This window comes from Malurus melanocephalus, unplaced genomic scaffold, assembly GCF_030028575.1.
Source record: "Malurus melanocephalus ecotype Western Australia unplaced genomic scaffold, MMel_1.1 scaffold_12, whole genome shotgun sequence".
NCBI classification, from domain to species: domain Eukaryota; kingdom Metazoa; phylum Chordata; class Aves; order Passeriformes; family Maluridae; genus Malurus; species Malurus melanocephalus.
In genome coordinates this window covers 747,505-762,692 of record NW_026623244.1, presented here as the reverse complement: position 1 = coordinate 762,692, position 15,188 = coordinate 747,505, and the positions used below count along the sequence as shown (strand labels likewise).

Below are 15,188 nucleotides of genomic sequence, written 5' to 3'. Positions count from 1 at the left end.
GTTGTGAAACACTGCATGTATCTTTTCTGTATTTATAAGAAAACATTATTTGGGTTTAATCATTCCTGAAAAAGCAAAGTCAGCATCCAGCCAGTGAGCACAACTTAGGAAACTTCATCCACTATCTTACTGCACTTATATTGTATCAAAACCAAGCAAAACACTTACAAATGCAGTGACCTACTTTTCAAATYTTGTTCTAGCCTATGATCACCATAGTGCAGATAGAAAATACGCCTTATTGATTTCTTCCCCATGCTATTACTATTGGCAGATTGTTTAAACTGGAAAGGAAAAGGCAGGAGTAGATTATAAACTGGGCCTGTGTTTTTGTATTGCCTTGTAAGCAGTTCCTGGGATCATCTGAAGTCAGCTACAATGTGCTGGAATTGTATTCCTGCTTTTRTAATAAAATTTTCTCTATTTAGCTCTCCCCGATCTTCAAAGTTGGTTGGAGGTACGTGGTAGAATATTTAATTATTTAAGCTATTGCCCTGTAGTGAGGCATTCCCAAGGCTTTGCTGTTAAGAAAGGGACAACACTGTCCACTGCAAACTTTGCAGTTATTGACTGTTTGATGAAAATATTTGTTTTCTTCTCTGCTTTGACATATAAATATGAATTTTATCCCAAACCTGTGCCTTCAAAAGTGGAGTCGGGGCAACTGCATATGAATTGCATTTAGAAATGTATTTCTTTCCTGGATTTTGTCCGTATGATTCCTCAGCTTTTATGTTGTCCCACATAAGCAAGTCAGAAAGGTTAAACTTGTATTTGGACTGGAGTAATTTTCAGCTGTAGTTAAAACTGCTTATCACAGGGATTTGAAATTGTCATAAAAGAAGAAAATCATATACTCTGTCCTGTCCTTCTAATCTTGTGATGATGGTCTAATCATGTTAATTTTTTTTCTTTCCTTTTGCTCCAGATCCTCAATCACATGAAAGATCTTGAAATACATCAAATGCAGATCTGTGACTATGAGAAGGAAATACAAGTGCAAGTGTTTAAATTAAAACAGCAACAAAACTTTTGTGAAACTCTGAGAGCAGAGAGGACCTTGTACAGTAAAAATCTGATTGAAGCTAAGGTAGAAGGATATATTTTGCCATGTGTTTCTCTCTCTGCTCTTTTTTTTTTCCTGATCTAATTTTAATTTGTTAAAGGAAAGCTCTGTGGATCAATGGCAGAAGTGGTTTCTTCATTSCTTGGGTTTTGGGGAAATAAATGTTTTAGGTCCCTGAAGTTTTATCTATACCATTTGTATTTGGACTGGAAATAGGAATCCACAGTCACCATGTGGAAATATCCCTGCTTCAAACCAAGCATAAAATCATGGTATACTGGAGCTACAGAATCAKAAAGCCATCCTGGCTCCAGTCTGTTCTATCCCTTTAGGAGTTGTATGCATGTATGTGAAATAGGGTATAAGAGGAATAAGATTACCTCCTTAGCTGTGAATGTGTATGCACTTTACTGTGAATAATGATTYAGGAAGCAGAGGGTATGCTTTCCCAGCTGAAGTGGAATTTTCTGACAAGAACCAAATGCTTCCAACCTTGCTTGTTCCTTTCAGGGAGTGTAATTTTCCTCAGGAGACGATTCTCTTCATTCATATCTCCTCCTTGGGGATCTCACTAACAATACTAGAAGAAGAGAACAGACCACTTAAGGATATATGATGTTATTCTGATATAAAGGTCTAAAATACTACACAAATCCCATTGTAATTGGCAGACACTGGGAGTCTGGATAGCTGTCATTTACGGGCTTGGGTTATTTTCAAATAAGTATTTATGACATAAACATATGTAGTAAATTACAGATTTATGCTTAGGTTTGAATCGGTTTGAGTAGGCTTGTTTGAAAAGCAGATGGGAATGAGCTGTCAAAGTTCCTATCCAGCTGTGYGCTGAATTTGATGAGGAATGTACTATTTTGCCATTTATGTGGGATGCTTTACTTGACCTTAGTCAACCTCTCATCACTGGATGCAGTGTTGGGATTCTTGCTGCCCACAAACAATCTCTCAGGAGAAATAAGGTTGAAAAATCACAATGCTGGGTGTTTTTTGCCGAGTTATCTTTATCTTAAAGCACATAACATGAATTTGCTTATTTATAAAGAATGGGCATCTATGTGCTGAGTTAGAAAATGGAGMAAACTTTTGGGTTTTGAATGTTACATGGTGGTATACACTATGCTGTTCACAGATCCAGTTGTTAGAGGCCAGCTTTTAGACTTTAATAAATTACTTGTCATACTACAAAACTCTTTTAGCAAGTCCTGTGGGAGAAAATAGCTGACCCCAAAAGATCTTTTGGCCCAAGGTAGAGTTATGTTTAGCAGTGAGAAAAATAGCTATTGAATGTTCGGTAACAGGTTGGCCAGTCATGAAAAAAAAAAAAAAAAAGGTTGTTTTAAACATTAAAGTCTTTCTCCTTTTGGAAGTAAAATTTGCACAAGCTTGTTTAGATAAATCTAGAAGCAAGCATTTTTTGCTTGTTTAGATAAATCTAGAAGCAAGTATTTTTTGATTGCTTAATGTGAAATGATCTTATGCCCACCTTGATAGTGGTCTCCCGAGTCACATAATGTTCAAGTCAGTAAAATGGAAAAGTCCCCTGGCAGGCTGTAATAAGGTCCCTTGGCAGGCTGATTCTTTCTTCCTGGGGATTTCTTTTGGTGTTAGGAGACCAGTTTGCAAAATTGTGTGTTCTTACTGTTCTTCATTAATTAAAAAATTAAGAATGTGTTTGGGTGTGTCTGGGCTCTATATGCTAAATCTCTGTCATCYTTTACAACACTAAAGAGACTTATTGGCTGTGTGGCAAAGACAGCTTTTGATAATTTTTGCTTTCACAAGAGTAATTGAACATACAGTTGGGTCTAATGACATATTGCTGCTAATCCATGCTTTCTTTGTGCTACTTGGGTGAACATTGCCATGGATCAAGATCTTGCTTAGCCTGTGTTAAACACTTCATGCAAGAAAACATCCCTTAAATCCACACCTATGGTGGAGAGTGCTGGAAGAGCTTTAAGCTACCCTGATCTGGTACTGGAAGAGGATGTATTCACATGAGAGATTGTGATGTCTTCTCTCTGATGTATAACCTACTGGAAAAGCACATTATTGGAAGCATGAAAACAGAKGGATATGATCAGAATCTTAGTAATTTGAATTGACTACTAGTTCTTATAGTGTGTCCAGCACTTTAAGTTAAATGGCTTATTAAARTCATGATTGATGGCCATTATTTTTGTCAATGTATGTTTTCAAGGCTTTTTTATAGCAATGTGAAGGTGGCACAAACAAAAAAATGTTGTTTAATGAAACTGTTTTGTTCTGTTGGATTAAAAAGCCATGTTTTGTAATAGGCACAACGGATCTATTTTCATGCATTGTGACTATCTTTTCCAACATCTAAATAAGCCTGAACTCCCCATCACAAACAACCTCTTGCTTTAACCCTCTYTGTGATCTCACTTCCTGTTCTATTAGGATGAGATAGCAGAAATGAAGATGAAACTGAGAACTGCCACACGTCAGGTGGATCAGTTGAAAGAGGAGCTCAAAGAGAAGGATGCAGCCCTTGAGAAAGCACATGTGGAACATGAGCAGTCAGAGAATGAGAAGGAATCAGTGAAAGTAAGACCCTTGACATATATACCTTCTTGCAAAGGGTGGTTTCCATTATTTCAGAGACTGCATAATGTTCTAACTTGTGGTAGTTGTTTTGCCTTATTTTAATAAACTATTCTGTAATTAAAGCACAAGATCTCAGTATTCTTTAGTGACACTAGTTGCATAAATCTGCRTATCTGACAGATTAAATCTCTGCCTATAATTACAATAAAAGAGTCCTGAATTGTCTGTTGGAAGCTGTAAATCTCTTTGTGACTGAACATTCTTAGTTCCAAAAAAAGTTCCATTTTGCTTGCAGAAATGTTGATTTTAGGGATAGCCTGATTCTAGCAAACTTTTTAATGTAGACCCTTATAACTCAACTTTTTCTTTTTAAAAACTTTCTTCACTCTACTTTTTTAAGTGCAAACCCCATAATATTGCACTTCACAATGTTGTATTTCTGCGTAAGTAGCAAGCATTAGTCTTTTGGGAGTTAGGCAGTGCCTTTTAGTAGGTCCCTCTGCACAGATAGTTATTTTAATATTGTGGTATAAAGCAGCAAGAACCTGTCTTAAATCAAAGGAAATCTGAGCTTGAAGCTCTGGTTCTTCTTCCCAGTGCTGGCTGCAGCCCATTCTTAGATAAGCTATTAGATTGGTGGTGGTATCTTAGCTCAATTTGCTGTGCTCTGAAAAGATTTAAGGAGGTGTGTTCACAGGAGTTTTATTTTTAATCTTTACTAAGTACTAGGAAAAAAAAACAATACCAGCAAGAAATGCAAACAGCACCCCCAAAACCCAAAACTTCCCTGTCACTTTTCACAATGTTTTCTTTTGTCAGTTTATTGCTTTGCTGCACTGACTCCTTGAATTTTCAGCCTCTCTCAGCACATTACAGTTATGACAAGATGTCAATAGGGCTTTGTAAAAGGGTGATGAATTTATTCTTGTACCTGATCTGTCTCAGAGATGTTCCATCAGTGATGGAGAAGTCAAACAGCATCTCATTTCCTGTGTGCAGCTTTCTGCCTTCACTAGTCCCCAATTCTGTCTYATCACCTCAGAACCRTCTGCCATTTATTTGACATATATTGCTGCATGGTTTACCCACTCAATTATTCACCAGCAAGTTTGCCCATACTCCAACATGACATTACTGACTTGCTTCAGGGCACTGTGGTCTTCTACCTCAGTGTCACTGCTGAGTACTAAACCAGAAGATAATTCAGAGGGAGCTGATTGTCACAGGCACAAAAGAACCCAATTAATTATTTGTGTTGCAAGTGGCATCAGTTTGACCTGGTTGCACTGATGTGAGGGAAGTAAGAAAGCTCTTCCTGGGAAATAGGCTTAAAGAATGTGCTAAATCATGGAGGACTGGGATTCATAGGAATGAGGTTATACAGACATGCTCACCTCAGCTGGCATAAAGGTCTTAAAAATGTGTAATCRTGGTAAATCCAAGCTCTATTAAAACCAGTACAATGCCATCTTTTGGCTCCATTTGGCCTTCATACAGGGCTGAAGGCTATAGTTGTTTGACAAAGGATCTGAATGTTGAAAACAATCCATCTATGGCCCTTGAGATTTGAGCTGCTGGYAAGTCAAGTGCTTTGTATAATTTTGTACATGTTTATGCATATTTTTTGGTTAGAGTTTTCTGGAAATCTGAGTGTAAAATCTGACTTGTTATTTCAGCATTCTGTGTTCAGTTCCAGTTATAGCTTTTCTAAAACTCCTCTTTTCCTCCCACCTCTAGTACCAATAAAAGTATCACTTAYACTAATATTTCAGAATCTGAACCAGAATTTAGTTTGAGTTTGGTTTGAGATATTGGTATAGGTCCCATATACATTATTCTTTCTTGCTGACTGTTCTTCAGTTCTTAGAAATTCTCTGAACCACTTCAAGTGAACTGTGCTGATTTGTAGCAGTTTTAGACGTGACCATTTTTCTACTTGTACAGTGACTRTTTATTCACTTCCTTTTCTCTTACCTAATGTACACAGACTCTCATACTGTGCTTCTTACTATATTTRATCTAGCTGAAAGTCCTTGTGTGGCTTTAAGTATTTATGTTCCTTACTATACAAGGCAATTCAAATTTACTTTAACTGAGTGCATTCTAATGAGATTTGTTTATATGAATGTTTGCTGACCACATCTAATGCCATTTCTTGTTTACARTTGATATTTTTCTGACATAAGGAGACCACAGAATTGTGATCTATTAAAAAAAGTATGCTGAATGCATGAACAGTTTTACATTTGTGGACAGCTTTTGCACAGCATTGATTGCATTTCAGGATGAAGTGACTTGCATTTTTATTTGGCTGATGAATTCTGATGAATATCTGACTCTGACTAACAGAGCTATGTGTTGCACGTATGGGAGAATGAGAATTTTATTAAAGAAAATAAGAATGGAACAAGCGATTTTATTATAATGATGGAACTGTTTTTGTCTTGAATCAATATTTTTGCAGGTGCAGCCTTCATCMCAGCCTCATTCTTTCAGCATTGGATGATGCTTGTTCCCAAAAGGCAGCTTGAACATCATCCTTTATAAGGGTCAGAGCTGTGGCAAAGTCTTTGAGTTGAGGCTTGAAAGTTTTCATATCTATGAAAATGAACTGTGGTCTAGCTAGTTCTACCTTGGCTCTAATTGCCTAGCAGYGATAAAAACTTAAAATAATCCAGAAAGACCCTATTAGTTTTTATCTACATACATGCCTTGAATTATAGATTTTGTGACAGTGGGATAGAGTGATTGGGTTCATTGCAGGGTTAGTTTTAGTGCCGTGCAGTCACTGTAGCAGTGCATTACTGCTCCTTCACTTAGGGACAGCCCCTCTTTTCAGTCTTCCTCATTTACACATCCACTAAATAAAGTSCTGTGGCTCTTAAATTTTGCTGTTCTCTTCCTGGTTGCCACAAATTCTTTTATTCCAGTCTGAAGCCTTTCTTGAGTTGATGCTGCTTTGTATTATACATCAGAGATTGTTCCTCTTGTCAGCAATGTGAGCTATTCATTCTCACATCCCAGATTGACTGTGAATAATAACTTCACTGAAAATCTTTATAAATATGACCTGTATAATTTAAAAAAAGACATTAAATGAGGCATCTCTGAATTACAGCTTGAACCATTGTCATAGATAAAAATWGTTTCAAATTTCTATTGTGTATATGACAATTATATTGAAATAGTGTTTACAGTATTTCTTTATGGGTCTTCATGCTTGCTTGTTTTGGTGATCAGTTCTCAAAAACTAACAAAACGTGTACTTCTCAGGAAGCTAAAAGAATGTATGAGATATTTTTAACTAACTCTTAGTTGTAGATTTATGTAAGGGGAAGTTACTAGTTAACAGTTCACCTTATTCTTTATTCCATCAGGCTGAACTGTGTAAGATGACAAAACAAGCTCAGGAAACCAAAGCCTATATAGAAAATCAGGAGGCAGAAGAGAAAAAACTCCTAAAAATCATTGCTGATGCTGATGCAGAGAGAGTGAGGCAGAAGAAGGAATTTGACAAGGTRGGAATCTCTAATTTGAGTTTTCAAATGTCCTGTATTCTTTTCCCTCATTTGTCCAGTGTATTTTTAAGRTGAAGATTCTTAGGTACTGTGAATGTGAGACTACTAAAGCTTTATAGTGCCATTAAAACAAAAATATTAAGATACTGAAGTGAACAAAATTTGTAGTTTGTACTATTCAGGTGCTTGAACCCTTATAGGAGAAATTACTAGGTTCTTGCTATATTTCTTCAATTAATAACAGTGAAACCTCTTAATGCACGTGATTTTCGCTGATAAAAGTATAGTCATGATACTTTGGGATTGTGTGAAGGAACTGTAACTGAGTTTATTGCTTTGCCCTGTGGCCACAGCTGCTCTGTGATAGACACGCCCTGGGGACCCAGCTTATTCGGCGCAATGATGAAGTGGCTCTGCTCTAYGAGAAGATAAAAATCCAGCAGGCCATCTTAAACAGGGGGGAAACTGAGTTCAGGCAGAGAATGGAAGACATGCGGATTCTCAAGCTGGAGATCAAAAAGCTTCGGCGTGAGAAGGGAATACTTGGCAAGAGTGTGGCTAAGGTGGATGAGCTCAGGTAGGAAATCTGATGGAATACATTTCCATAGTGGCTGCAGCCATGATTTTTTATTTGAGACAGAAAATGTGGTTTATACAGGGTAAAGACTTACATCACCAAGCATTATACCTTGGAGAAGGGGTTTGTTTGGTTTGACCTCAAAAACAGATTAAATTTGTGAAACAACTTTGCAGCTATTAGGAAAATTAAAATATAGTAAGGAGGAAAGAAGATGTCATGGCCAAAGTTGAAATAGTTTCCAAATTTCCCCTTGTTCTGTGAGTTACTGCCTAYAGAATAAACCTGACAGCAGCAGAAAAAGTGTTCATAGTCCAGTGAKCTTCTTAGTGATACAGTGGTACAAGGCCTACATTAATGGAACTCTTTTTTTGTTAAGCAATCCACAGAGTATGGGAGACACTTGACATATTTATAACAAACCCCTTTTTCAGACCTCTCTCCTTCCAGATTTATATGCAGACATGCTCTCCAAGAAAGATTTAGTTAAATTTTCATTGAAGGTTGTGTTTCTCTAAAACAGCAGTTTAATAGCCTAAGCCTGATTTATCTTCTCCTTCTCTGGCTTAATGCTTCCTTTCTTGTTTACTCCTCCTGTATTTGAGGAGTATTCTTTCCTGATGGGAAACTGTGGTCATTTTCTACCAAGAAAATGTAACTACCAAGAATCAGTCTTGGTTTATAAAGAGAGGCAGTTATGTTTTTAGCAGATTACCAYTGTACCAATTCTGTGTAGCTACCACAGTTTTGGGTGAGAACTTTAGTTTACCAGTATAATTCCAAGGCTTTCAGCAGAACAAATTAACTTCAGTCCATGGCCAGTCCCATTGACTCCAGTGGAATTATGCCAGTTTGATTTGGTGAAACAGAAAGAAGTGGGCACACAACATTAGCAATTGCAGTTTTCATCGACTGACTGCAAATAGGAATAGGATTTGAACTTGCTGCCCAAATGCATTCAGCTGAAAGTCTGTTACTGTATTGAAACTCAGTGACAGTATTGAAGTGTAGTGTGCTGCATGCCATGATGGGTGGATCAATTCTTGCTAACTGCAGCAGCAATCTCATACTTTAATGAAGTCCAAAACCATCATGAAAACTGCCTGTCGAAAAAACTCCATTTATCACTTGTGCTGCTAATTAGCTTTCCCGATTTGCCAATTGGAAATGTGAGGTTTTTTCCTTCTTCCATAACCTTGTCCAACCTCACAGTTTAAAAAAGGCCTTTTTCTCTCTAGTGAGCTAATTGCAACTCTGAGCTTAGTAGAAAAAGATTCAGTGGTGGAGGAGGTGCATCACAATCCTCCACCCCCTTTTGACCTTGGAGAATTTAGAAGATACAATCACTGAAGTGATAAGGGTCAGACCATTGCAAAGTGTGCCCTTTTTCCCTGCCCATCAATCCCCTATCCCCACCATAAAACCCTAGTTGTCAGAGAATCTTGGTAGGRCTCAATTAATTTCAGATTCAGCAACAATTCATCCCTGAAATTCCTTGAGGAGATGTAATGAAAGAAATCGAACTTCAGTTCTATAAGGAATGGTGTCCATCATACTTAGGCCCTAGAATGTGTTTTATTTAATGGATTGCATGAGCCATGTAGATTTAAAACCTTTTAAACACAAGCTGTTAGATTCAACACAGGGGTAACTGGCTGTGACCCATAACTGATTTGTAGGTWGATGAACTAACATCCTTCTGGCCTTAATGTRTAAGGGAAGATGTGAAGAGTGAGAKGCAGTAGTCTGTGGAGTAAATTCCCCAGGAATCCCTTTTCTGAGCCATTCTTGACGAAGCAAATAAAGAGATCCAAGTGTGTTATGGTTCCACCTGTTTAGTGGTATCAATGTTGATATATTTTGCCCCCATAGTATTGCTGAAGTGGCAAAGTGACTCCTTGTGCTGTCGATGTAGGGCTTCCTGTGCACCATAATGCATGGGAGAATGATTTGTTAGTGTCCACATTAGTGCCTTGGTCACACTGAAGTGTTTTTGGTATGTTTTTTTTCCTTTTATGCTGGTCTTCAGGTGGGAGTTTAATTACATGCAGAAAGAACTGTTAAAGGAACAAACTCGGTGCAAACTTTTGGAAGAAGAACTGCAGAGGCCCTTGCAAGTTCACAGATGGAGAAAATTAGAGGTGATGTGTGAGCATTTTGTGTTCCCAAAGCCCCTATTACCAAATCAGTGACCCAGCACAAAGCCTATTTCGTTTACTGTWATGCAAATGATGTGGAGGGACTGGCAGACTGAAATTTCCATAGTACCAATGGAATCCTTACCTGCTGAATGCTTTCCTTGCACAATGCAATCAGTGTTATTTTTGTGTCACTTTCTTGGGAAAAATTGCAGGGAGATTTGTAAAGAGACAGTCAAGTGCTAAAGGGAATAAGAATACATCAGGTGAATTTAGAAGGGAGGTGATTCCTTAACATGGATGGTGAGAAATAGGATGATAGGGGGAAGATACTGTCCTACCCTCACCAATTAGGGTGATGTGTATGGGGAAAAAGCCAATATTTGAAAGACTCATAGAATAGGAAGACTGAAGAATGAACAGATATGAAGTCAAAAGGTAAATTACATCTGAGAAAAAAAGAAGAATCCTCCACATAAACAGTAGTGGACTCCCAAAAATAGTCATTCCAGGTAATGTGAGTTCAACTGCTTTACATAAACAGCAAATCCAAGTTTTCACACGATTTGAACCTGCCAAGTGAAGGGGAAAAATAAAAAATCCATCAAGCATAGACCAAATATATGAACATCAGTTGGCATCACTGGATATTTTTGATGTATGTCAGTGCCATCTGAGATTCCTCTGTCACATGGATCTCTGATCTGATGCCAGCTTGGGTTGCTTAGCTGCTCTAATAACGAGTGATAATGTGCTCAGTCCCTGCAGAAGCAGAGCTGAATATTTTGACTGTGCTTACTATCATGATAGGGAATTTTTGATCTTTCCATACTCAGCTTAAAGTTGAATGGTGTGATTGGCTTTTCTTATGGAAGGGAGATATAATGCAGGATGCTGAACTAGGTTAAATACATCTAGGTACAATCTCTAACAGCACTTTGTAACAAAGAAAAATCAGGCCAGTCAAAACATCCAGTAATGGGAAAATGAATGTATGAAGAGACTAATAATGGGAAATAATGTCTTTCCATTCTAGGTTACTGGTTTGTATTTGGAACACAGAAAGGCCAGCAGATGGCAAGATCCATGTGAAATAATCCTGATGGGGTTTTGGTTCAGTTCCTAATGAACAAACACTCTCATATCACTAGAGTTGTCACAAACTGGCACCATGCTTGAACAGGGATATAAAAATATCAAGGACTGAGATCATGGGGACTGGTCTACTTTTTAGCCTGTTTTCTCAGGAAATGATGTGTTGTAAGCGCTGCGTGTGTATCTGTGCTAGTGTCCTAGTTATGCTTGAATTGATTAGTCAATTTAGATAAAACCAGATAAAAGATTAAGAGCAATGAGATACCGAGTTCCTTATAAGCTCAAGCAAATATAAGAAAGCAGGACTTTATTGGAGCCGTTAGTGCAGTGTGATTTAAATCCTAATGAGACACCAAGTGAGAGAGGAAAAACCAGATGGGAGAGAGGTGTTGTGAGTCCCTGAATGAGGAAAAGCTTCAGTCAGAGTTTGCCCTTCATTAAAAGATCCAGCAAGTAGAAACAAAGTAAGGGAAAGTAAGCTTTGCTGGCTGCTCCTCACAGAATTATTTCTTTGCTCCTTAGAGCTTTCTCCAGATTCAATCTATGCCAAAAGAATGAAAAGGAAGGGATGGAGAGACAGACATCTACTAGCTCCTGGTCTTACAGGCTATGTAGGTAGAGGGCAAGAGTATAGTGCATACACTCTGTCACCATTTAAAGCATTTAATTCCATTGAAGAATGAGATTTCACATGTATGGACACTTTAGAACCTCATAATAATTCATCAGTGTACCCCCCAAATTTGTTCCTCCTAAATTCTCCACCTTTCAAGACTTAATTGCAGTTAGTCTTTCTCTTGTTCCATAGAAAAATCTTCCTCTCCTTAGAAACTAAGATGGCACTGTTTGAAGTCCTTAAACAGCASGAAGTACTTGCACTGCTCTTCATTTGCCAGTGGGCAATTCCATTTGCTGCTAAAACTGATGCACTAAGTTTCAGGACAGCTTGTATACATGCAATCTGAAAAAAACCTGAATGCGTCCTCCCCCAGCCCCCCTTTTATACTTGTTACTTTTGGATGTGTATATATTATGGTTTTCATTTGAAAACATGAAAAAGTAATTTGTCATCATATATAATTTTTGAGACTTTTTTGCTCTTTCCTAGGCCAGCGACCCCACTACCTATGAGCTGATTCTGAAAGTACATAGACTACAGAAGAGGCTTATCACCAAGACAGGTGAAGTGATAGAGAAAGAATTTCTCCTTCAGGTACTGCAGCATYATTATTTTGTTGCATCTTATTATATGTTCGATTTACCCTGCATTCTCTGTCTACTTTCATGTGYTTCCTGAATGTTATTAGATGCATGACTTTGAATTTCTTTTGCATGCCCTTTAGATAGCTTTAGATGGCAGCACTGACTCACTGAAAGAGAACAAACAGCATCAGATTAGTTGATTTTTACATTCTGATTACTGATAYCTGGTCAGCTCTGGCAAATACAATTAAAAGTTGGCTTTGGTTTAGTCATGTYGTAGATTAGTCTTCAAGTCAGTCTTAGAATTTCTGAAAGGCTTTTCTTTGTCATTTGAAACAGGTCTGTTATGATCAGAGCATGAAGGAAAATTCTTGTTTGATTCCATTTGTGCTTAGCTTGGCTTTTGGCAGAAGGAATACTACAGTGTCTCTGATTTAGATAGGCTGCTGTCTGGGGCATGTTTGATTTCAAGGTTTCTGTGCTGAATTTTGCAATTTTTTTTTTTTTTTTTTTTGTGATAGCTTATCTTTTTTTAACTGTATCAGATGTCCCTTAACCCCGGTGATAACAGTAAGATTTATGTTGTAGAATGGAGGACAGACTGTATTCCTGTAGTGCAAATGTTGCTATCAAATATAAGAGAAAGACTCTTTGGGCTTTAACTAGAGGTGTAAATTTGCTCTCTCTGGTGACTGTAAGGATAACTGGAGATTACTAGCTCTAGGTGGTGGATGATTTTAGCATCTTAAATATTCTCATAGTCTTGATGCCTATGTTGGGTATCATATGTAGAGTAGAATGTGACCTCTCTCACCCTCTGTCTTGAGAAGAAGCTCAGCAGATCTTATCAAGGCAGGGTTTGTCTCTATTTATTGTTTCAKAGAAAAACTGATCTGAAATTTCATTTGAATGTAATATATGGTGTATTATTCATCTGCTTGGAAAAATGTGATCTTTGTTGCATAGMAGTGAAATGCTGTCAGTGAAATTGTTAGCTTAAAATGTAGCAAAAATAGCTTCAAATTTACTGTGCTTTACCCATGCACAAACCCAATTTTGTTAGATTTTACATAGTCTCTTGCCTTWTCCTTAGTATGCTCCCATTTTGTTATTATCCTTATTTTCAGCTGAAAAACTGAGATATAGAGGTATTAAGTTGCCTGCCCAAGAAAATCTTGGAAATAATAGGTGTTTGTTTGAGCCTACTAGCCTACTAGCCTGTACTAGCCATAGGTACAATCTTTCTGTCTCTGCAATGGTCCTTCTATGGCAAATCTGTTGTTTTTTTCATTATTTTTCTAGATTTAAGACAGAGTTTGGCTATATAAAATCTAATTATTGCAGCTAGAATTGCTAATGAATTCCTTTGTGTCCTTAATTCAGGCACCAATTTCCTGTGTAACAATGCTGAAATGAAGGTTTCCCTCGGAGAAGTAATAGCAAAGGCCAAAAATATYGTGCTCCACATTGTGTTCAGGGATTTAACATCAACATTTCTGAGCTCTTTTCTGTTTTTCCACAGTGTTTTGAGTCCTCCACAATGACTGAAATAGGGCTCTTTCATAGCAGGGTGTAGGTAGAAGGAGGTAACCAGAGATGGAGGACAGCCCCAGCTCATTTCCTTGAAGGGCTCTATGTGCTACTGGACAGTTCCCTGGCACAGTGCTCACAAATCAGGTCTGCTATCAGAGCTGCTTCTGCTGAGTGTCTGGATAACCTGGTAAAAGGCATTTTTTTACTCTTTAGACTGGTTTTCCTTGGTATGATAATAGTATCTGTTTTGTAAAATTATAGCCTCATATTCACCRAAACAAAACCCTCATTAATAACTTACTAAACTGATTTTATCAAATTCCAAACTGCTGTGGTGAAGGAGTGAGCCTGAGGAGCACCTGCAGCAGAAGGAAATTACCAGAGCAGTAACATCAGATTTCTGGAGGGAGCTGAGTTTCACACACCAGGGGGGTGGCTTCACTAGACCACCTTCTGGGCAGTTTGAAAGAATTGAAGTGTATTTGAAGTATAGTATTTGAAAGATAGTATAGGGTTTGATCCTGAGTGAACTTTGGAATCATGGGAAACAGCAGCAATTTAACTCCAATTGTAGGAATTTTAAATTTTGTCCCCTCAAGGTAATTTGTTGAGTGAGTTCTTTCTGGTTTTTTGGTTGTTTTTTTTTTTTTTTTTTTGTTGTTTGTTTTTTGTTTTTTGTTTTTTTTTAAATTTAAACAAAAAACAAAAACCCCTTTTTTTTACAAAGAGTGAACCTGCTAAACCCCTCATGCTTAAAGGCATTCAGCATCTTTTCATTATGGGTCTCTCCTGGAAGTTGTCTCAACTCAGTTCAGTCCCTGCTCATTTGCAGGAGTGGGGGAATTGCTGATGACTTGTCCTGTGCCTACCTGGCAGAACATCCCCCATATTCAGAGTTGGAGACTTCAGAACTGAGGGATAAAAACTTTTTAGGTCAGGGAATGTTATGTCCCCATGTTATGTTTGCTTGCATAAGTCACTCTTCCTCACTGCCAGTCATCTGCAGTCACATCTTSTCCTGTAATAAGGGCATAGCCATTGGGTGTATCAGCTTTAAAATGATCTTAATCTCTTGCTTACCATACATAACTCTTTTTCATGTGTGTGTGGCCATCATGCTAGCAAATAGGGTATTTGTTTAAGGTGAATCTTGTGAGTATCTGTGTCTAATGTGCATATTATGTAGCATAAATTTCCTCCCATCAAAGTGTCTTAATAAAAAAAGAGTACAAAAAACCTTGTGTATTGAATACTGAGTATTAAAAACACCTTTGGAGTTTAGAAATAACCCTTGTGAGGAAATGGTTGAGCCCCGTGTCAGCAACCTGCAGTTTGATTTGTAGGGTGTTCACCTTGCTGCATACTCATGCAGAGCCATAATGTTTTTATAAGGGAAAAATAATTCCATTTGTATGGCATGCACTGTAGCTCTCTCTTCTTATTTTACTTTTTGGTAAATGGTCTTTTAAATA

The 15,188-nt window shown here is 37.7% G+C and overlaps 1 protein-coding gene across 1 annotated transcript in view; it reads left to right on the top strand.

Annotated features, from left to right (window-relative positions):
* The window catches only part of CFAP58 (cilia and flagella associated protein 58), a 58,218-nt gene that overhangs the window by 22,091 nt on the left and 20,939 nt on the right, over nt 1–15,188 (top strand). Inside the window, exons 11-16 of the mRNA XM_057379083.1 lie at nt 929–1,090; nt 3,506–3,652; nt 7,030–7,170; nt 7,524–7,747; nt 9,777–9,888; nt 12,089–12,193. Coding sequence (XP_057235066.1) covers nt 929–1,090; nt 3,506–3,652; nt 7,030–7,170; nt 7,524–7,747; nt 9,777–9,888; nt 12,089–12,193 — 891 coding nt within the window. The remainder of the gene's footprint in view (nt 1–928; nt 1,091–3,505; nt 3,653–7,029; nt 7,171–7,523; nt 7,748–9,776; nt 9,889–12,088; nt 12,194–15,188) is intronic.